The following is a 23,105-nucleotide window of genomic DNA, read 5'->3' on the forward strand; positions in this document are numbered from 1 at the left end:
GCCCCTTTTCATTTGTTTGACAAAGCTGGGTACATCAGATCAGAGTCCAGCACGTTGTGTTACATCGTGCCCGCACTGGGATTGGAGTTGTGGCCTCTTGAAGCATGTGCAAGAGGCAGCAGTGCTGTCATGCCTGCTCCAACTTTGCCATCATGCTTTGGGCAACTTCGATTCAATTTGTGGTCGGCACCTTTATGAGAGGCAACGCATCTCAACTTGTCATCTGGTCAGTTACTGCCCACCACACCGTGCTGTGTTCAGCTGCTGTTGGTAAGAATTTCTTCGCCAGTATGGAAATCCTGTTTGTGCTTGTCCCAGATACTCCTGTGACAGTAACTACCTGCAGTGTAGACCACGTTTCTGAGCTGGCAAAGGAATCCCTACCAGCCAGCAGCAGGTGATGCTGCCTCAGTGGAGCATCGTGAGGCAATGCCATGGTCCTCCTGCTGCTGCAGCACGCATGGAAAACACAGCCCCTGTTGCTGAGTCACGAAATGGTTCCTTGTACCAGCTTCTGACTAAGTAAACATAATGGCTTGGTGGCAGGAGTAATTTCCTGCAGCAAACCTCTTGATAATAACACCACTGAAGAAAAGAGGATGAGTCCTCACCTTTCGTCTCGCTGCCTCCCAGCTCTGCCTCGCTCCCTGGGGCAGGATGCTTCCCCGCCTTCCTGCAGAGACGGGAGAGATGGGGAAGGGAAGGTGTCAGGGAGCTGCCGACCTGCTGCATTCAGGGCACGTGCAGCAGGGACAGCAGCAGTCACCGTGCCCGCAGTGACAAGCAGTGTAGCAGGCTGCAGTGGGCTCACTGTATTCCTCTGGTTTTATCAGCATCCCTCACAGACTCGGTTTCAGGGGTGCCACATTTCTAGTTGTCACAAGCAGCTGTGCTAACCATTAGCAAGAGGAAATGGCATGTTCTTCCATGCAGCAATGCTGGGGTTTCTCCTCTTTTTAAAGAAGCCTTAACCAATCATTGTGCTAACAAGTATTGTTTCTAATGCATCTTCCCTCAATAGCAGCTTCAGAAAGGGAGTCTCTATTCTAGAGATACCATTCCCACAGGGATCACAGAAGTGGGAAAAGTACACAAATAGTCCCCTTGAGGGGTTCTTTACCCCCTTTCCATGAGGCAAGGGAAAACAAACCCATACTCAAAAGGCTTGGTTATATATAGTCTTGCCATTGTGGCACTTCATTCCTCTCTAAACCTTTACTAGCTCTACTGCAAGTGCAGCAGCGGGTCATTGCCTTACCCTGAATGAAGAAATCAATGCTCTGGCCAGAATTAGACGTAGATGAAAATTAACCCCATCCCATTAGGGGGTTTTGCATTTTTCCATGCGCTCTAATTTGTGATTTAGCGTTCACCAAATGCTCTGCTGTGTGAATTCTTCATTTGGCTTAGGATGAAAACAATGATAGTTCCTAACTATCCACAGGGCTGCTTAATAAAACATCAAAGGTCTGTTAAAAGGAGGACGTACTTACTTAGACATTGTCAGTTTCTGAAAGTTAGCTGGTTTGTTCTGTTTTCAAGCTTTCAAGCCCTAGGTTGGTTCGTATATTCAGCTTTTGTCAGCTGATTTATTCTGGAGAGAGAACAAAAGGCAGTGCAGGAGAGGAGCCATATTTTTTGTTAAATCTTAATCTGAAACACAGGCCCGGTCTCCAGTCATGTGTTGTCTGAAGCAGGGAAGTCTTAAGTGCTAGTGTGTTAGAAACAGTATCTCATTTACTTATTAGCTTCCTGTTTTTATGGAGAAAGTGTCTCTGTTTTTTCTGTAATTGCTATTCTTTTCTGTTATACATATATTTGTTTAACAAAACCACAGAAGGCATGGGAGCTAAACCAAAATCTGCTGCTATAAAGTAGGTGATGTTTTGCGTGTACCCATGCGTGGCACCTCGTGTTACAGTCCGCGGAGCAAGGAAGACAGTGTTTGAATTTCAACACATTTTTTAATGATGTCCTTACCATTGTAACATTAACTAAGAAGTGGGGAAAAAAATTAGCTTATGGGACTGAAGGACCTATTATTCCCAGATACCGGGATTTTGTTGACTAGGCTACTGTCCATTGAGTCTGCTCTAGTGTTTCTAAGCCAATCTCATTTGGCATGGCAGGCAGTGGTACTCTGGAGATCAACTGCAGCGTTATGTTGTGGCTGTGGGCAATAGCCATCATTATTCCTGTCTCTCCTTCACTGCCCTCTTGCCGTGTGTTTCTGTGCTCCATGGCTTCAAACCACTGCCACTTCCAGCCACTTCCCCTCCTGTTCCTTACCATGGCTGGGGTTTGCAGTGACTGCCTGTTGATCTGTGGCTCTGAAGTGTCTCCATTCACGTGGACGTCAGATCCTACCAGCTTTTCTACCAGCAACTGCTTTCCCTCACCCTTACTGGTACTTAGTTCTGCTCCAAAGTCTACATCCTTGACCTTACGCTCCAAGTGACAAATGAACTAACTTTGGATTCTAAGTTTGTGGAGTTTTCACACTGATGGCTAACTGAACTCCAACACACCACTCTTCCCTTTTGGAGCCGGCTGGAGCTGGCTCTGGTCTGTCATGGGGCAGCTGCTGTGCTCTGCTCACAGAGGCCACCCGTCAACCCCCCTGCTGCCATATCCTTGCTGTGTAACCACTGTATTATACACCCCTCACCTCTGTGAAAAACACATTTAACAATTATCATTAAAAAGTACATTCACTGGCATTCTTCATGCAATCTTCACAAATTTCTCTTACAACAACAACAAAAAAATTCCCCACACCAAAATGAACATAACGTCATAACACTGACAAAGGTGGACAATTTATACACGTTCCACCCACGATCCTTTCACCACGTTACAACACAAATTCTTTACCATTATTATATTCTCTAATAATGTCTGTTCCATGTTTTGCCCGTTACCTCTCCCGATTATTGTCCTTATCTCTTCTCACAGAGGCTGCCCTTGCAGCCCACCCCCTACCAAAACGATGCTGCATAAGCCCAATACACAGTTGTGGCATGTCACCTTAGTAATTTTGGACCTCATATTTTGGAAAAACCTGCCTCCCCCTGTTGAGGGCAAGATCACCCAGGATATCCAAGGATAGGCATTATGCTTAGTCAGAGCGAATTTTTGAGGCTTCCAGATATTCTGCTAAGAGTTCCAGCTTCTTTAGAGTTAAATAAAAAAAGCTAAGAGAATATGTCCAGATATCAAGGTAAGTTGCAGTCAGAAGGGTCTTCTGGAGTGTTTTTTCTCAACCCCGAATTCCCAATACCAGACTATATCTTACAAGTTATGCTGTTCTTATCAGCCTGCTTGTCATACTGCTGCATTGTTTTCCTGGGAGAAAAAAAAAGAAAAGTTACCTGCAGGGTATCATCATGATAGAAACGGTGCTATCAGAAGCAATTTTTAACACTTTTGTTGCACTCAGTTTCTAATTGCATTGCTCATTCCTTACCCTTAACCTGTTGGTTTTCCATTTTCCAATAGAACTTGTTTTTCTCCATCAAAAAAATAAAATTGCCGGAATTATGCTATATGCCACCTACTCTACAGCTGCAAGGCAAGCTTGCAATCAGAAATTCAGAGCACCCTGACCCATCAAACAACTTAGCTTCTTCTCTGACTACTGAGCTTGGGTCTCCATTCTGTGCCAAAGCCTCACGCTCCCTGTCCCACTGTGATGTTAAGACCTGATTGGGATGAAAGTACTGCAGTACTGCTTTCACCAGCCCTTTGTTAGGCAGTTCAAAAAAAAAACTTACCCTTATCTATAAGTTACATGTTGGATTTCTCCCTTTACTTACAAATAACTTGGCCTTAGGGATGGTATTGAAAAAATGTTATTTTCAAGGATCTAAGGATAAGCATAATGGTCTTTTTTTTTTTTTTTTCTTTCTGTTCAAAAATAAGTGTAGAGAAACAAAGTAGAATTTTTCCATGTGTTCATTCCATGACATTTATATGTTTAATATTACAATATAGCCAGAGTTAGCACTCTGTGGTTCATGTTTGTTTTCCACTTTTCAATGACAGTTAGTCCATCATTGGCAGCCCTGAGTTGTATTTCAGACTTGCATTGACTGAGTGCTGCTTGTTCTGTGACTTTTCTGTCCCATTTTCTTACCTGATAGAGGTGACACCAGTATGGTTCTGTATTGCTGAAATAATCCCGAGATTTATGTTAATATTGTACTGGGGGAGAAATAAAAGAAAAGCTAGATGAAAATACATACATTGCCATTTGTGTATAATTTATTATCATCTTCATTCATTTGAAAAAAAAATAAGGTTAATTGAAATAGACTTTAGGAAATATCCAAAGAAATTCCCATGCAAGAATACTGTAAGAATCTCATTTAAACTTAAATTTTGACTTCTGGTATCCTTTGCAAATAAGTAGTCAGCTAACTTGGGGAATAAAGTTAATCAAAACCAAGATTCTGAGGTATATTAATGAAAAACAACACAAGAATTTAATTTAATGCCACTGGCAACTACGTTTGCTTCTTTAGCAGTTGTTATGAATGAAAACTGAAGGATATTTTGTCAGATGCCCATAGCCCTTTTAGAATGTGAGCTCTGTTGCTCCAATTCTCTGTGCTATTTATCTTTGTCAAAAGCTTTCCAAACTGTTGAAAGCTAAGGAAGCAAGGGCTGCCATTAAAATAAACATGTACTGGAAAATGAGGAAGAACACTAACAGGTTTTGTAACAGCATTGAGCATTGTGGTTGGGCACTCTCCTGTAAATGACAATATTCTTAAAAGCTCTTTTAGTTCTTCCAGCATTCGTAACAGAAAATAAACCTGCATTATCCATAGCACATAGCACATATATTTGCATATAGTTGTATTTGCTCTTACGATAATGTAGATACACTTTTTTCAGTGTAAATGTGTTTAATGTTTATATATTACACGTAACAGGCATGTGCTTTTCAAAGTACAGTATGTATTCACATAACTATTTTTTATTATTTATCTTGGAGGTCATGCATTGTTTCAATATGAAACTTGATGTGTACTTACAAGACTGTGAGGGCTGGATGTTCCAACTAGTTGACCAGAAGTTTTAGGTGCTTTTTCAAGCAGCTTCCTGGTGACTTTTTCCAAAGAGGGTCGAGCTCAATGCTCCACTGCAGGGTAGGGTGCCTCTTCTATTTTCACTCGGAAGTTGATTTGTGTTCAGATATGACAAAACATACAGAGTGAAGTTTGTCTTACTTTCAGGGTGGCTGCACATTAACAAGTAGTTCTTGGGTTTTGTTGTATTTAGTGGGCTCTTCTAGGACTTGTAATCTGAAACTAAATGTCTACAGTAGGTGGATAAATCACTCCTTAAGAGTGTAAATAAATCACTCTTTCCTGTTTCTCTGAATTGACTGTGAATTGAGCGTGATGGGTGACTTGCTGAGACGCAGATAAATACATGTTGTTGGGCGAGTCTTACCTTCAGTGCAGCCTTTTGAAGTCTCTCCACTTCTTAATTGTTACTTTTCTCTTAACGTGATTTCAGAAGAATGAATAGATCCCCTCCACCCCTGATGCTTATTACTATTAGGATGGAAGAATTACAAGGTGAATACAGTCATTTAAGTATATTGCAGTAGGGAAGTAATTGTAAATTGTATTGCACTAGACAGAGCCCTCGTGGGAGTATGATAATCATCCATTAGAGTAAGTAAACAACAACATAGCAAATAGGAGATATATGCATTCCCTGAGACAACCTGACAGTGCAAGTAGGCATTCCTTCTTTGGTGGTTTTCAAACTAGTATTTGATTAAGCCTTAAATCAGACCACAATGGTAATGTCAAGATGATTTCCATTTGTTTCTTTTGCTTTTCAGATAGTTTGAAATAATTATGCCCAGCTGTTTTGGGGCTCCGAACTACAGTTATGCCAGGAAGTTGATTCTGCGGCTGTTTCTGAATACAGACTGAAGGCCTGCGGCGTGCCAGAAAGCATCGGCCAGGACACAAGTGCACTCAGCAACCAGGAAAATTATTGTCTTTTTTTGAGGAAGAAGCAAAGGGGAAACCTTTATGTCTTGTGTAGTTGGAAAGCAGAACAATACAGCTTTGACACCTGGTTAACTTAAAGAAGCATTTTTCAAAATACCTTGACTGTGAATCTTGTAACTGGGACACAAAACAGTCTTTGGACTTGTGCAAATAATTCACTGGAAGAATTGCTTGGACAGAGGACTCATTGGAAAATCATGGCGAAGCACGTAGAGATCATCAATCTGTCATTTTTGTTGGAACACGAAAGGGAAATGATATTGGGAGTATTGAAGAGAGATGAATATCTGAAAAAAGTTGAAGATAAAAGGATAAGGTAACCCTTTTTACTATTGTTCTTTAAAAAATAATTCTCTGGTGTAGATATTTATATGGCCCTCAGTGAAGATTTTCTAAATGTCTTGGGAGAATGATCAGTTTTGTGAGGTGGCACAGTTAATTAGAAGGCAAAATGTGTTAAAAGAAAGAAAATTGCTTGCTTGTGTGGCCTTCTGTCAATGGAAGATTGTGATGTGTCCATTGCTTCAAAGCAAAAGAGTAAGAAAGCTAATAGACCTCAAACTTCAATCCCAGGCTATGTATGGATGTAGGGAACTGTAAGAAGGCTAGTGATTTTGTCCTGGTAATCATTTTTGTCCTGGTAATCAATAATAAGTCTAATTTGCAATGTATTGCCTATTCATAGTTCAAATTTAATAACATTTAGAACTACAGTATTTCTTGGAAAGCTGCCATTCGATTTTCATAAGCTTGTAGAAAGCTTAAAATGTAATGGAAATACAGTGTAATGAAAACTGAGTGCTTACTCTAAAAGTACATCCAAATTCTCTTGCTTGATATTAGTACTATGTTTAAAATCCCAGAATTCGTTTTCATTCTCTCAAATGTTCAATTAGCCTCAAGGAAATGAATATATAAGCTGGGTTTCTGCATGGATGCCCTGAATTCAAGAACATCTTTCAAATACTAGAAATGTGTTTCACTAAAATAAAAGATGGTTTAATTTTCCTAGAAATGAAATTCTTTATTTTCTAGTAGACATGTTCAGAGTGTCCTTGAGAGCTTAACACTTATGCTGGCAACAAGTGCGAGAATATACAGCAGTGTTTTTTGAATTTCAGATTCTGTAGATTTTGCCTGGTTTGGCTAAATTTTTCCCACGTGAATGGAAGGTTTTAGTCAGGCTCTTGAAGCTTTGTCCTCTGAGAGCAGCTGTATGCGTTGTGTCTTTGTGTGGGAGGGGGATACTGTGAGGTGTCACAGGGAGAGAACGTGTGTGTGCGCGTGTGGCTGTATACAGGAGGCCATACAACACAGGGGAAATGTGTGATAACAACCTTTTTCTTTCTCTTGCAGTATTTACAAAGGAGGAGGGACACTTCATTTTTCACATGGCTTAGATTTACTAATAAATTGAAGAATAAAACTGAAGGTCTCAGGTGTGGTTCAGAACAAACTGATGGGCGACATAAAGACTTCAGGGGGTGTTAATAGAGCTCATGTGTTCTTTTCTGAGAAAAAAGGTAAAATCAGAGTTGAGAGAACAACTTGGGGAGGCAGTATGAGCTTCTGTTATTTCAGATGATGACTCAAATTCAGTTAGTTCAGCAAAGTACCAGTTCTGCAAAAGTTCAAATGCTTTTCCAGTATGTTGTGGCTGCTTCCCATCACTTCTCTCTGCTGTCTTTTTATCTAGTGTCGGTTCTGAGAAACAGGCTCAGTGTGGATAATGTGCAGCACTTGGTGTCACACTCGAGGCTGCCAAGCATAATGGATTACAAAGGGAAGATTTCCAGCATTTGCTGGTTTCTGTCCATGAACTCCAAGGCCAGGTTGCATTGTTCTTCCCTTTGATTTCCTAAAAAAATCCTTTTAGGCATGTGCTGCTGAGGCTTCTTTTGTACAAAACTATTATTTGGGAAAATATGCAGAGTTAGCCACTGGTTTTGGAAGGCTTCTTCTCTTGAGATAACCCAGTCTAAGTGCAGTGACCCTGCTGGTGTGGAGCCCTTTGAACTGGGCAAGCACAGCGGTTTATCTAAATGGAGTGGGCTAAAACTGGTGTGCCTGTCCTGGTGCAGGAGTGGCAAGAAAGGGAATTTCTTCATGATGGAGTGGGCAAATTAATTGTTTAACCTCTTCCATCGTTTGTCAGACGAAGAAGAAAACAGAACACAAGAAAACAGATGGAGCACTGTTTGTTCTAGGCATGGTGCTCTGTTTTGTAATGGGATAAGCATTTCAAAGTAAGTTTTTTGTTTTAGAAGGCACTGGCCTCAGAAATGTATGCCATGTATCAGCCATCTATCAAAGGTTTCAGTATTAAGAGCAAGAGTGTAACAGGTCACTAGCTTTCCCAAACCTCCCAAACCTTTCTTTCCTATTATTGCTGTGTACCAGTCTCAAGTGGGACATGGCAGTAATAGGTGAGTTAAAAATTTTGTGTGCTTTTTGTTGTTGTTTCTTTTCTTTATGATGTCTTAAAAAATGCTACTTCCCTGTTCTTTTCTTTTGTGGTACTGAAAATCACTCTGCCAAACCTAGTGAGAACCAAAGGCACCTCTGCAGGACTTGGTTCAGTTAAGGGACCGGTGGCATTAGGGTTATCTGTGCTTCAGTGCAAATGGAAAGAGCACCTTAAGAAAAGGTTGGAAATTAAGTTCATCTGAAATGTGATGCTAATTAGGGTAACTCAGGTGTTGGTATTAGGTTCATACATAATTCTGGCACCTATACTAACCAGTTGGTTTTAGATTCAGGGCATTTTTGGAGTATTGTCACTGGAACATATTGTGTCTGATAAGGGTGGAATGAAGTCTGTAAATGGCTTCCAAGATATGCAAACTATAAAAAGTTGGGTGGGTAACTGCTTCCTGGGAGGCTTCATAATTTTTCTTTCTGAATACAACTTGGCAAGGATTTCTTTAATTATGTCTCATAAGTATACTTCAGAGGAACATGTGTTGTCTTTGAAATTCCATTTGGTGCAATCTGTTACATATTTTATTGAAGTACTTTTCAGAAGAACAAGCCCTTTTGTATTATTTTTTTTAATGCATTTTTTTCATTCTGGCAAGATACTTGCTCCTAGTCTATACTGAAGAATTTTTATTTGTCTGCTGTACTCTGAATCTGTGTTGATAACTTTTTATTTTATTTATTTTATTTTTCTATGCCCATGTCTTCAAAAGCCTTCAGGAAAAACAAAACAACAACAACAACAAACACAACACAGTAATAATACCTTGATTCCTCTTAAAACAAACAAACAAAAAAGCGGTATCAACTCCTTACAGTGTCTTTCTTTACAAGTCTCTATTCAGTGTGAAAGCAACAGTAAGTGTAGGAGGACGTCCTAGTAATGAAATTGTTAGGAGTTATATTCACTCTGCTCATGCTCGTGTTCTGGAATGCAGGTGGCTGTTCTGATATTTTGATAAGATGTATAAATATTTCACCTACGTGTGAGAAAAACACAGAAGGCAACATGTATGCCTTCTGTGGTCTAGTTTTGATACTATAAAAATGTAATTAAAAAAGTAACCCATTTTAATAAATACTAGGATTTAGTTATGTTCTTAAAGTGCATGTTGTATGTCACTGGAAAATTTGTTTGAATATGGATTTAAAGTTGCAGATTACTTGTGAAAATAGCCTACAGTGTCTTAAATATTGCTCTACTGTACATTTGATATCAGTTGAGTAGTCATCACGATGGTTTTTAAGACAAGATCGTTAGGGTCAAATCATTCAATCACACAGAGCTAAAATAGCTACAAACAGTGAAATGGAGCATAGTGGGGGAGAAAATGTAGGGTTGAACATCTGACTTGCTGGGAGAAATTAGTATCCAGAGTGAAATCTGCATCCAGAGTATGTCAGTGAATAAACTCTGAACTGAATATTCTTGACTGAAATGTATATTTTTTCCTATTGTTTTACTGGTTTTGAAGTTTTGTTCTTTTAAGACCCCTTTTATGCAAACCCATATGACATCATGAAATGAAAACTAAACCATCAGAAGGATCTATGTGCTGAAAGGGAGGCATGTCCTGTAGCAGCTGCATTTCATCTCTTTCTTGGTTTACTTATGTGCCCTGCTGCATCTTCCCCAGCTGTGGAGTTATGGAAGCAACTGAGTCTGATGGCTGTGACTCTTGGAGCATTTGGAGCTAGCACTTCACCTCAATATGAATATGCTACCACAGAACAAACACACATGACACGCTTGCTGCTAATGTACACTGCTTTCTCACCTTGACTGTGATCCTAGACAGCTTTTAAAATACAAAGGCTCGTGTCACTGTTTACAAAGCCAAGCTGTGAGTTGCCAGGCTTTTAGAAGAGGAGACACCAGTCTAACAGTTGCTGAACTGAGAAAACAAAGAAGGAACATGCCAATTTCTTCCAAGAGTAAGGCCTTATTGAGTAATTACCTAAATCATTCCCCCTGTGTTTAGGTTTCCAGAAGGTGTACAAGGATTGCATCAACCTCAGTTCTGTATAGCCAAAGAAAGTTGACATTCCTGTCTCTTCGCTTAACTAAAATGGCATCTACTTATCAGTCAGAAGCAATTTAACATAGTAACTCCATTACAGTATAGGAGAAACTTAGCATGGATACCACCCTGTGGTAACTACAGGCAAATACTCTGGCGATTTTATTTTTTTTCAGTCTGAGTAACAGGAGTGGTAAGTGACTTACCTGCTGATTATATATTTGGACTTGTTTGTAAGCACAAAATGATTATAAATCAGTATATAGTATGGTATATGGTCTGTGTTTTTTGTAACACTGATTATAAATAATATCTTAAGGGAAGAGAGCATATTGTTCATCCATATGGGAAGGATGAGAAGAAGGGAAGTTGTGTGTCTGGCATCTGTGACTTTTGAAAAGTAAATTATTTTTTTTTTAACACACTGTTACTCTTTGAACCAGAGACTTTTCAAAATAAAGTAGTTCCTGTTGCTGGTACTCTAAGGGTAGAGGTGCCTGTTTTGCTCTCCATTGTTCTTTGTTCTGTTGCTGAAAGAATTTCTGATGGTGGTTAACTCTGATATTCTTATACTCTGCTTGCAATTGACTTTATTGAAGGTAAGTGAGAAACCAACAGACAATTTGTGCATTTGGGGTGGTGTATTGTTGTTGGGGTGTGTGTGTGTGTTTTGTTTTTTTTTAATTTTGGTAATAGTTTTTAGTGGAGAGGGTGAAGAAAGGTCATGAAAACGTTCATCTGTGGAAGGTGTTGTTATTCCCCTCCAATGTCATTTCAGTTCCCATGCCTCCTTTTCATTCTGCTATTCATCGCTCCAGTTCTTTTCCTTTGCACATTCACTCTTTGTCGTCCCCTTTTCATTGTCACCAGTACACCTCCATACTCCGATATCCTTAAGACAGTTTTTATCATTAAAAAAAATCCCTGTTCTATAAGCAAAATGTGGAAATCTTTGCTTGTAAAACAAGTGCCTAACACATTTTAGATACTCAAATGGCTATATTTTTACAATGCAAGGAGAAGCCAATGTAAATATGGTAATAACTCATCATTTTCTGCATTGTCAAAAATATTTACTGTTACTTTCCAGATATCATGTCAGACAGTGAAGGGAATCTGGCTGCATTTACAGAAGGCATTTGGAATCAGTCTGGTGAAGAAATTTCCTTTCTCCACAGCTCCAGGAATTGTTTTTACCACTTTCTGCTCAGAAAAAAAAATAAAAAAAATTGCCTTGCATCTGAGTTAGCAGCTGCCCAGCTCTAAATGGAGGATGTGGGGACCCACTAGTGCAGGAAACATAACTTTCTGATGAACAGGTGCAAGATTCATAGAATCCTAGAATGGTTTGGGTTGGAAGGGACCTTGAAGATCACCCAGTTCCAACCCCCCTGCCATGGGCAGGGACACCTCCCACCAGACCAGGCTGCCCAAAGACCCACCCAGCCTGGCCTTGAGCACCTCCAGGGATGGGGCACCCACTGCTTCTCTGGGCAGCCTGTGCAAGGGCCTCACCATACTCAGAGTAAAGAATTTCTTCCTTATATCTAATCTAAATCCTCTTCTAGTTTAAAGCCATTGAAAAGATTGGAGCAATTTCATATGTTTAAACTTTTTTTTTCTTTCCCTGCTTTGGTCTTCAATTATAGTTGAGTGAGAGCAGTTTCTGTTTTTTAGTTTTTAAGTTTTTTTTTTTTTTTAATGCAATTTTTTACACTGCTTGAACTCTGGGAAATTTAGAATAGCAAAATAAAATTAGGAATACTTGAATGTAGGAATACTTGAATTCTGTTGCTCTATATCTTTTAAGATTTTTTTTTTTTTTTTTTTTTTTTAAAGGGGGAGGAGAAGGAAGATGCAAGAGCAATTTTAAAAATCAAACTGAGGAATCATGTATTCCATGCTTCCTATAGTGCATATCAAAAAAAAAAAAAAAAAAAAAAAAAAAGTAGCTGTGAAGTAGATTTTTTTTTTAAGTGTTTTCCAAAATCCTACTGAAATTAAAAAAAAAAAAAAAAAAAAAGGAGGGGGGAGGGCTTGAAAGAAATGAGTTACCTGAGTCAAAGCAAGTAGATCATGCTTACAGTGATGACATTTGTTTAAGTGAATGGCTTGAGCAGTGCCTGTCTCACCTCGTGGAGCAGTATAACTGTTCAACTTTTCTAAACTTGGGAATAAATGTTCTCTGAGGTAAAGCACATTAAGAAAAATGTCTCTCTTAAGGCTTCTCTTCACTTCTTCGTCTCTGCAAGATGGTAAGGGTTTGTGATGTTACGTCTCTGGAGGCTGCAATTGCGAGGGAACGAGCACCTTTGATGCGTAGAGCCAGGAGGCAGTTGGTAGGGAAGGGCCAGGCTCTTTCAGGGGCTGTTTTGTGCCTCTTGCAGGCAGTCGGTGACAGAGCCTACAGTTGTGACTGCTCACCATTCCTTGGCTTTGCTGCCTGCATGTTTTTTTCCTCATGTTTTCAAGGCCTCAGCTTTTCATGTTGACTTTTTCGATGGACCTAATTTGGGATATGAGCCATTTCTTAAATCTGCTGTAGGTCGTCTTCTTTGTCTCCTGCTTTGATACTCTGTAAGGTATTTTAGACCCCATATGGAAGAGTTCAGATTAAGTCATTCAGTGCTGCCTGGAATACTAGTTACAACAAAACTCTTCTTCAATGCACTTCTATATTTTGTCAAACAGGAGAGAGATCTTAATATAAATTCACAGCTAGAGGAATGGCAAAATATTCTACTACCCTTGCCAGTAACAATTTTCTTCTTAATATCTATCATCCATCAAACAGCTATTATTATAGACGGTTTAGAAACTTCAGTGTATTATAGGACTCTTTCTCCAATAGCTTATTAAACTGGCTTCTGCAGAGTTTATTTTCTGTTTACTATGGGCATGGACCTATTAGAAGCAGTCTTCAGAGGAGGGCCACAAGGATGATCGGGGGTGGAAGCACCTCTTCTGTGAAGAAAGGCTGGGAAAGCTGTGATTGTTCAGCCTGGAGAAGCAAAGGCTCCAGGGAGACCTTACAGCTACTTTACAAAACCTAAAGGCAGCCTACAGGAAATCTGGGGAGGAACTCTGTCAGGGAGAATAGTGATAGGACAAGGGGGAATGGCTTTGTACTAAAAAAGGGTAGATTTAAATTACTTTACTAGGTTAAAGATTGGACTAGATGATCCTAGAGATCTTTTCCAACCTGAATGACTCTATGATCAGATATTCGGAAGAAATTCTTTACTCAGAGGGTGGTGAGGCGCTGGCACAGGCTGCCCAGAGAAGCTGTGGGTGCCCCATCCCTGGAGGTGCTCAAGGCCAGGCTGGATGCGGCTTTGGGCAGCCTGGTCTGGTGGGAGGTGTCCCTGCCCATGGCAGGGGGTTGGAACCAGGTGATCTTCCAACCCAAATCATTCTGTGATTCTCTGATTTCGTAATATTACTAGGAGAGGATCAATAAAGATTAATTGTTGTTTAATATTTGAGATTAAAAATGTCTAACTGCATGATTAATTAGGTTCCTTTTAAAACAAGGAGAGCTCAAATGTTGAATGGCAAAAGGAAATTGGATGTTTACAATACAGCTGGTTCCCGTACTGGGGAGATAAAGGGTATCTATCGGTAAGTCAGGCCAGCTACGTGCCTGACTTACCACGTACGTACTTACGCACATGTTATCCCTGTTCAGTATTATGTAGCTGGTGCAACTAGGCTGTGGCTGTTATGAGGATGGATTTTTTTTCAGATGACTCACCTACCGCCTTCTAATCTTTCTGGCCCTCAAGACATTTTGTTCTTTATTTTCATAAGATACAAACATATTTGTTACAGTCAATCAGTAGTTCAATTCAGTAAGTGGTTTAGGGAATCCCATAGTTCAGATCCAGTATATCTGTCCATACGTTGTTTGCTTGCATTTTAATTTTTGTATTTTACATGTTTCAGTGAGCAGGGAAGCTGTGGATTTATTTATTTTACATGTATTTTGGTTTTCTGATAGTCCTTGAAGGCAGATCTGTACTCAAAAACTAACAAATCGCGCTTTTCAAAATTCATGGTGTTGGTAGATCAACCAGCATCTGATAAGAATTTGAGATTTTGTATCGCATGAAGAGATGAAAATACTGTTGTGGCCACCATCAATAATAACAAGATAATAGGAGCAATGCCTTTGTAATGCCAAAGGAACTCTGAAACACTGATAAGTATTTCTCAACATGTTGCTCTCAAAGAAAGCACCTTGTTTAAAAATCTCTGCTTGTTGGTTTGGGGGGAGAGAGATTTCCTTATTTAAAATTGTAACTATTTAAAACAAATATGTTGTGCTCGGTGATGCTTCTTGTTAAGGAGGGACCTGAAAGCTGGGGTGGAGAGTAGGCAGGGAGGCCAGAATGGAAGGAGTTCAGTGAAGGTTTTGTTTTGACATTAGATGCTAGGATCCAGCCTGAGGGACACACTGCTAGGTACTAAAAAGATAATGTCAGTGTCCATAGGCTTTCGTTCCTGGATACCCCAGTGGGAAGCAAAATGCCAGCCATCCCTGTAACAAGGCCAAGTAGCCACAAATAACCCACTGCTGTCAGAGCTTAGCCCCTGGTGACCTGCACAGTGCACTCAGCCTCCTTCACTGGGGCTGCAGCCCATAATCTTTTATTGGTTTTGTTTTCACAAGGTCTTTTTCTTCCTGACCTTTTCACTGATCCTTAAGTGAAACTGGTAACCAGGTGTTTTAAATCTCTCTTGAGGTATGTGTGGAGATGGTGAGTCCAGTTAGCTGCAGTGCTTCATGGCAGAGGGGCCCTGGAGGCTGGTGGCAATGCATGAAAGAGAGCATGGGGAGGAATGGGATGGGGAGACAGCAATACCCAGCTGCATAAAGCCAAGGGAACTAAGCACTGCTGAACTGGGGCCCTGGAAAGGGGATCTTCTGGGGTAGATTGGAGCATGGAAAGGGTTTTGAAAAGGCAGAGGAACTTGAAATGAGAGAGGTTTCGACAGAGGGAAAGTCAGGAGAGAGTCTGGGGTGGGCAGGGATGTATTGAGAAAACTGAGAGGATAATAGGAGCCTGGGGGTTGAGTGGACAGAGCTTCTGCTGAGGTGTGTTGAGAGGATGTAGCAAATTTGACCCCACGCAAGGTGTACATTAGCAGTTGAAGCTAATGATTATCCCCTCTGCTGAGCACTTGTGAGACCGTATCTGAAAGAGAATTTCCAGCTGGGGGCTCCCTGGTACAAGAGAAACGCTGACACACTGGAGCGTGTTCAATGGAGGACCATAAGGATGGTTGGAGCCCCTTCTACATCTTGTAGGCTGAAGGAAATGGGTTTGCTCAGCATTAAGGCAAAGGCAAGACCTGGTGGCTGTCTTCAACTGCTGCTGCTCTCAGGCCTGTAGTGGAACAAAATTGTTCTGGTCTCCACGACAGTAAAAGAACAAGAAGCATTGTGAACAATCTGGAATACGGGAGATTCTGATTAGATATTATGGAAGCTTTTTTATTCCACTCCTTGTTTTGTAAAGAAAATCATACAGTTGGTCGGACTGTGGGACCGGTGTCCAGAGACATTGTGTGCTCTCTTCATTTGGAGTTACTCAAGGTTCGTTTGAACGGGGCCTTGAGCAACCTGTTCTTGTTGGCCATGCTCTGAGCACCAGTTTAAGCTATGTGACCTCCAACCTAGATGGTTCTCTGGGTTGGGGTATGAGGGGTGAGAGCTCAAGGCTCTGGTGTGGGAGGGAAAGCTCTGGAGTAGAGGTCGGGAACAGAGGTACAAGGAGCTGTTAGTGAGAGGTCTGGGTTATGACGGAGTCCTGCTTAAGTCCCTAGATAGTATTATTATTATTGTTATTTTTATTTGGGAATGTTGTAGTAGTTATTTTTCACACATGGTTATTTTTCCCTTAAGAACTTGACTCGTGCACCCTTGAAATTGCAGTCTATAAAGCAGGTCTTAAATGCAGATACCTTTATCCTTCAGGGTCAGTGGTTGGAACTGGTAGCATTCAAGTTGCATTATTTAAACTGATATTCTCTCTCCCCCCCCCCCCCCTTTTTTTTTTTTTAATTTAGTGGTGCTATGCTGTGATGCTACATCTATTTAGGTGCTTGCTCTTGTTTTCTTTCAATATTTGAATGGCCAGTGCAGAATTGCATTTGTTTTCCTAGCTAACTCTACTCTGGCAGAGTATTAAATGCACACTAGTTACAGGAAAGATTTTCTTTTTCTAACGTGGAAGCACAGAATAGTCCCAGTTTTGAGCTGCAGTCAACCTGGGCTCAGCATGACTTGAATTATTGATGAGGGACAGGCAAAGATGGTTTGCCAGTGGTTCAGAACTGCTCAGCTGTCTGCACACCAACCTCAAGGCTGCATATTTTCCTCTTGGCTTTATGTCTGAGAGGTTGGGGATAGATGTATTCTTCTTTGCCACATATGTGTTAGAAATACAGTTAATATATAAAACACAGTAACATTGTCCTTATTTGTGTCTTGTCGTTCTTAGTTCTAAATCTTAATTGGTTAGAAAGTTTTTACAAATCACAGGAAGATGGAAATGTTGCTTGATCTCCAAAAGGTTTCATCCTAATAACATACAAAAACAGATGTATCTCCAAATTCAAGCCCTTTATTTTCTTCCTTCTAGGAAACTGAAAAATGAACTTCTGGAAGTGAGAAGGAAAGGTGGAAACCGACACTGTCAACAAGACAACAGCAGAGTCTGTATTCGCTGTCAGAAAAGCCTGGGCTTAATCTTTGACAGAGGAGACCTGTGCCAAACCTGCAAACTTAGAGTGTGCACTAAGTGTCGTGTCGTGGGAGCTGATGGGCACTGGAAATGCTCGGTGTGTGCTAAGATTGCGTAAGTTGTGCAGTTTTTATGGATACATTTAGAGATTAATTCTCCGTAAGTAATTTTACGCTGGTGTTAGTTCTATCTCCTCTTAGCATACAAGTATATGCATAGCAGATAAACAAGGTAAGAAGCTTTCTGCTGTTTTGATTTGCTGCACTATTTTGCAGTATCTTTTTTTCTAGTTCCAAGTTAGTTTCAACTAGCTTGCTTTCTAAAGAAAGCTGCAAGCATCACATATACTAGGTCGTTGGTGTGCAGTGCTCTGAAAATCAGTTACAAAACAGTGACAGTCTATTCACAGTAAGACATAAATGTAAGAATCTTGTAATTGAAAATTAACAAAACAAAATTAAGAATAAGCGAGGATGGTACATTCTAACTGATGTGGTAGGTGGATTTGTAAAAAAAGAGATGTAAAAATCGTGAGTCCAAGCATTTCAAGGCATGGTTTTATCCTTGCTTTTCCCTGTGTTTACAGTAACTGAGCATTTCTGCATAAAGGGAGAAGGGTGTATTTACAATATCTTTCCCCCTGGTTGTTCAGAATTAGAGAGAGTTCTAAAGTAAGCTGTGCCATGGTGGGAGGTAAAACAAAAGGAGGTAGATTAATCTTCACATTTCTCACTGTTAGAATGTTAAGTACGGAGAATGGAGGAGGATAGAAGAACACAGTGCTGAAAAGCAGATAATTGGTATTTTAACACAGGATATCAAATGAATAAACAGAGATTTTATATGTTCAAAAATATGTGTATTTACTTCATATATACTTGAAGGAATATTGCCCTTTATTGGGATAGTAATATGGAATTTCGTAGCTTGACTCAGCAAGATAACCACGAAGGAAAGGAGAGGTGTATTGTGCAATAGGACTCAGTTAAGTATCGTGATGTAAGAACTGGATGTTGTTACACCCATAAGGGAATTACATACATCAGGAAAAGATGTGATAAAATAATTATGTTAAAAGGGGAAGAATCAGTAATGTCACAGAGGGAGTGGGATTTTTGTTGTTTGTTCATTTTTTAAAGGCTATCAAACTCATATCAGGAAGGTAAAGCTTTTTGTAAGCTGTATCAAAAAGTGAATCCAAAATAGTAGTTATGTCAGACTTTGGCTACCTAGACAATTAATGAAGAATTAACGCAGCAGGACATGGAGTTTAGAGTTTGTGTCCTCTAACTTCAGCTTTAGAAGGCTAACCTCTAAGGGTTATTAGTTAGATCCCTTAAACTTCTCTTGCATTCAGTGGGGGATGCAACCAGAGAACAATGTTTCACCTCTTTTAAGATGAACCATGTTCAAGTACTTGATTTTGTGAAATGTTGAAAAACTACTCCTTGTGGTTTGCTTCAGCCGGTTCCTCAGGTGACCTGGGTGTTGTGCCTTTCAGAAATGATGGGGCTCAGGTGAGATGACAGAATGGAGAATGGCAAATATAATGTTGTTCTTTAAAATACAAAGAAAGGAAGAACAAGGGATTTGTTGGCCCTGTCAGATTACCTTTAACTTCTCTAAAAATACTGAAACAAATGACCATGACTGTCTGAAAGCTGAGAGAAGCTGACAGGACGATGAGTAAGAGCTGGCTCAAAAACAAATAATGTCAAAAGCAATTTAATTTCCTTCTTTGATAGGATGAGAGACCTCATGGATAGAGGAGGATCTGTAGATGTCTTATAATTTGACTTTAGTGAACCTTCTTTCATACTGTTCTCAAAAGCTCATAAACAAGGGGGACTGTGCCCCAAAACAAATTATGTCAGTGTGATTGCAGACCTGCCTGGAGAACTACAAAGCTCTGTTCTCAGAGCGTTTCATTATAAGCAGTGATACAGAGCAGAATTTTCACTGGGTTCTTACTGGTCGGTGTTTTAGTTTAGGACTTAGATGATGCAGCACATGAGTTTACCAATTACATTTGCTGGTGACATAAAACTGTGAGGTGTTGCAGACATGTTGAAGGACTGACTTGGGATTCAAAGTGATGCAGTTTAGAGAAGATATTTGAAGTAAAAGTAAATGGTGGCTCCCTGTGGGCACGTGCAAGTACCACTTGGGCAAAGACAGCTGCAGCAACACAGAATGAGAAAAATAAAAATAGCTTATGCAGCTGTTCCTTAAGAATGAATCTGGATGTTGTACTGAATAAAAAGCTGAACATGAATCAACAGTTTTCTGCCACTGTGGAAAAGTCCTCCATCACACAGGATGTAAAACAGAATTACAGTCTACAAAATACATGATACAGTCCTGTTTTGTTAGGAGTACTTTGCCCCATTTTGTATAGCTGTGGTGGTTTTAATTGGGTGGGCAGCCAAGTTCCACCATGGCTGTTCTCTCACTCCTCCTTCTCAAAGAGGAAAGGGGAGAAAATACAACACAAAGAGCTCAAGGTTTGAGATACAGATGATTTAATTAAAGGGAAAAGGAAGAAGGAGAAAGAAGAAAAAAAAGGCCGTGCAGAACACAGGGAGAGAGGAAAAATATTCCTCTCTACTTCCCATCATTGGGCGATGTTTGGCCATGTCCTGGGAAGCAGGGCCTCAATACATGTAACAGTTGTTCAGGAGGACAGGCCCTTCCACCACGAGAACCCCTCTTTGTATTGCTGTGTGACCCCACATGGTATGGAATATCCCTTTTGTTGGTTTAGGTCAGCTGCCCTGGTGATGTCCCCTCCCCTTCACTTGCCCACCCCCAGCCTGCTGGCTCTTGGGGGCTTGGAGGGAGTCCTGATGCTGTGCCAGCACTATGCCGCAACAGACACAACACTGGAGTGATACCAGTGCTGTTCTAGCTATGAGTGCAGAGCACAGCACTGTGTGGGCTGCTGCAGGGAAAGTTAACTCCATCCCAGACAGACCCAGCACAGTAGCACACATCATACTGGTCAGCTGGAGAAGTTTCAGTAGAAAATAAAGATCACAAGCCTAGGACATGCTGTGTACAGAGTAATGGAGGCAGTCAGAACCTATGCAAGGAAAAAAAATGAAAATAACTGAGTTTTGAATGTACAAAGGTAGCTGCATTGTAGATGCATGTAGGCTTTTCTATATACTGACTATGGATAAGAAAAGCAGTGAGATACTTAAATTGCAGTGAAAAAGATTAGGTTAGGTGGTATGAAAACGAATTATTGATATAATTTGGAGAGGTTGCAGAATCTTGTTTTAAAAACCGTTTGGTTAAACTTTTTGCAGGAATGATGACATCAGTAAAGTACATCCTGTTTTGTGGGTGAAAAACGGATAGGGAAACTTCTCAAAATGTATGCCACAGCTGTTTCTCATGATTGTGTTGCATTCTGTATGCCAAGCAATGGTCCTAGCAATCATGTAGGAAACCAATTCCATTAGAAGCCTGCATCTAAGTTATTACAGACTGTGGAGTGATTTGTTTAAAGTGCTAAGGTATCATTGGTGTTCGATATCAATACTAAATTGAAATCTATTCCTGTCCTTTCTTTTCTTTCATATCTAGTGCTTTTGCAGGGCCATAATGGAAGTTAATGATCGCTAAAATGCTTTTTATGCTCCTAGGAGAACACAAAGAGATTATCTTCTGTATGGACAGTGTAGAGGTGAATACTGGAGATGGGTATTTCAGTGAAATCCATTCACTGTGCATAACTCCAGTTTAAATTCTTTCATTTCTGCTTTCCTCTGTCTCACTTAAGTGAGAAATGCAAGGAAAAATGGGATTTTTAGGTTTTTTGAATTACATTTGAAAAAGGAGTTGATTAAGTTAATAGAAAGAGGGCCTTTAGCAAAATTGAAAGGCAGAAGGCAAGGAAAAGAAAATGGAAATCGTGTTAAGAGATTCTTAGTTACGTTTCATGAGTAGGAAACGAAAGACAGGAAGGAACAAAACTTAGCTATTTAACATTTATTTGCATACAGTGTTTGAGTCTGTTAAGCTGAGTTGTTTTACTCTATTAGTGGCTTTGCAATATGTGAATGTGTGCTAGGAATTTTTTCATTTTTTATTTTTTTTTAATTCATCCTTTTCTTTTAGCAACCTTGATGAATTAGGTTCACATTGATACCAGCATAGACACTAGCACCCGATATAATATATGTATGTTGTTGTACGTGCTGTGAGACCCTTAAAAGACACTGGGAAGGATTCATGGCCTTGATGAACTTTTTCTGGTTTTGGTGCTATACTAGTTCTTGGTTGTTCTGCCAAAATTGTTCCCAATAATGTCTTATTAACTTCCACTGAAGGTGATGGTGGTAGCAGTAACTGGTACAATACAGACATCTCTTTTACCTGCAGGAATACATTCAGAACATTTCTGAGCTCTTGGGAAGCCTGCTGTGTTTCATCTGGTATCACTAAAGAAATTTGGATACTGGGTATTGAGTGTATTTAATGAAAGAGTTGTTGACAAGTACTGCAGGATTTGCTGGAGAAATCCCTTGAATTACGCAAATAATAATCCAAAATTGTTGCTGAAACAAATAATATCAAGTAATAAAGGAAAGTGTGGATAATATCAGCCAGCTTCTGTCAGTTACTTCATTTAGTGCATGTTGATCTTTCCTCAGAGCATCTCAAGTCCTGCCTGTCCACTCACAGGATGGGAAGTTGGGATATCTGTAGTACAGCATGTTCTGTAACATGGCCTGTGATGAAGTGTCATCATTGCTTTAACATTTATGGTAGGCTTATGTCCAGCTACCAAAAAAAAAAAAAAAAAAAGATGAAGGCAAATTGCAAGTATGCTGAATTTGATTTGAAGATCAGGTCATTTCAAAATACTTTTTTTCTTTTTTTTTTCTTTTCTTTTTTTTTTTTTTAAGGGTGTGTATTATTTTCTGAACTAATTAAAAAATTGCATGATAGCATGATGGTAGCTGAAAGACTAAGATACCAGTTGGTTTAATACTAAAATCTCTCTCTGTTAATTTTTCAACAAGTGTCTTTGGCCACAAGCAACTCTGAATTATCTCCTCACTGCCAAATAATATTTAAAACCCGTTTTCTCCTGTTTCACTAAAGTCATACTTACTTGAAGAACACCTTAAAAAGGAATTGGAACATGAAAAGTGAGAGATGTTTCTCAGGATTTTTAAGGATAATGGACTGAGGTTTGTATATAAATTGTCTTACGATTTCCAGTTACTGAAGAAGGATATTCTCCTTGAATGTACATAAAGAGAATATTACTGTTTTGTTTTTATTTTTTCCCATGAGAGTTGTTACCAGAATATAAAGTTGCAAGATGAATCATTCAAAGGTCAGGAAAGGTTAGAGCTGAGTCTTCTCCCAAATTCTAAGGTCTGCTGTCACTGAGAGAATAAGATAGTCTTTATTAATAAGATGAAATGAGATGTTGTACTATTTAATGAGGCAAATCAAACCTGTATGCAGTGGTGCAGTTGATGAAAAAGAAAGTTTTCTACTCCATTCCCTGCATACAAGAAACAAAAGCAGTCATCAGTAGCTTTCAAACATAGGTGCTAAAAGAGAAACTTGCCATCAAGGTCACTTAGCTCCCCCTGCATCTCCTTAAAATGTGGTTTGTTGGTGTTTTAAATTTAACTTGAAAAATGGTCAGTGATAGATTGAGGGAAATTATGTTCTTTGAGCAGTCTGCTGACAAACCAATTTTGTATCTCAATGCTGTCTGTATTTTTCATTATGAATGTGTCTAGATATCTACAAACAATTTTAGAATTATTCAGCAAGATAAAATGCTTAGGTGG

The 23,105-nt window shown here is 39.7% G+C and overlaps 1 protein-coding gene across 4 annotated transcripts in view; it reads left to right on the top strand.

Annotated features, from left to right (window-relative positions):
• SYTL5 (synaptotagmin like 5) overlaps positions 1-23,105 on the top strand; it is an 82,547-nt gene that overhangs the window by 20,587 nt on the left and 38,855 nt on the right. For 2 of the 4 annotated variants that reach the window (XM_082753563.1, XM_082753565.1), the window contains exons 2-3: positions 5,861-6,351; positions 17,182-17,397. In XM_082753563.1, the coding sequence (XP_082609689.1) occupies positions 6,233-6,351; positions 17,182-17,397 (335 nt within the window). In that variant the 5' untranslated portion in view covers positions 5,861-6,232. Of the gene's footprint in view, positions 1-5,860; positions 6,352-17,181; positions 17,398-23,105 lie in introns of those variants that run through there. The other 2 variants (XM_082753564.1, XM_082753566.1) reach the window with 2 other exon arrangements.

The sequence above is a fragment of the Aythya marila genome (genome assembly GCF_965140915.1).
Source record: "Aythya marila genome assembly, chromosome: 1".
Taxonomy (NCBI): Eukaryota; Metazoa; Chordata; class Aves; order Anseriformes; family Anatidae; genus Aythya; species Aythya marila.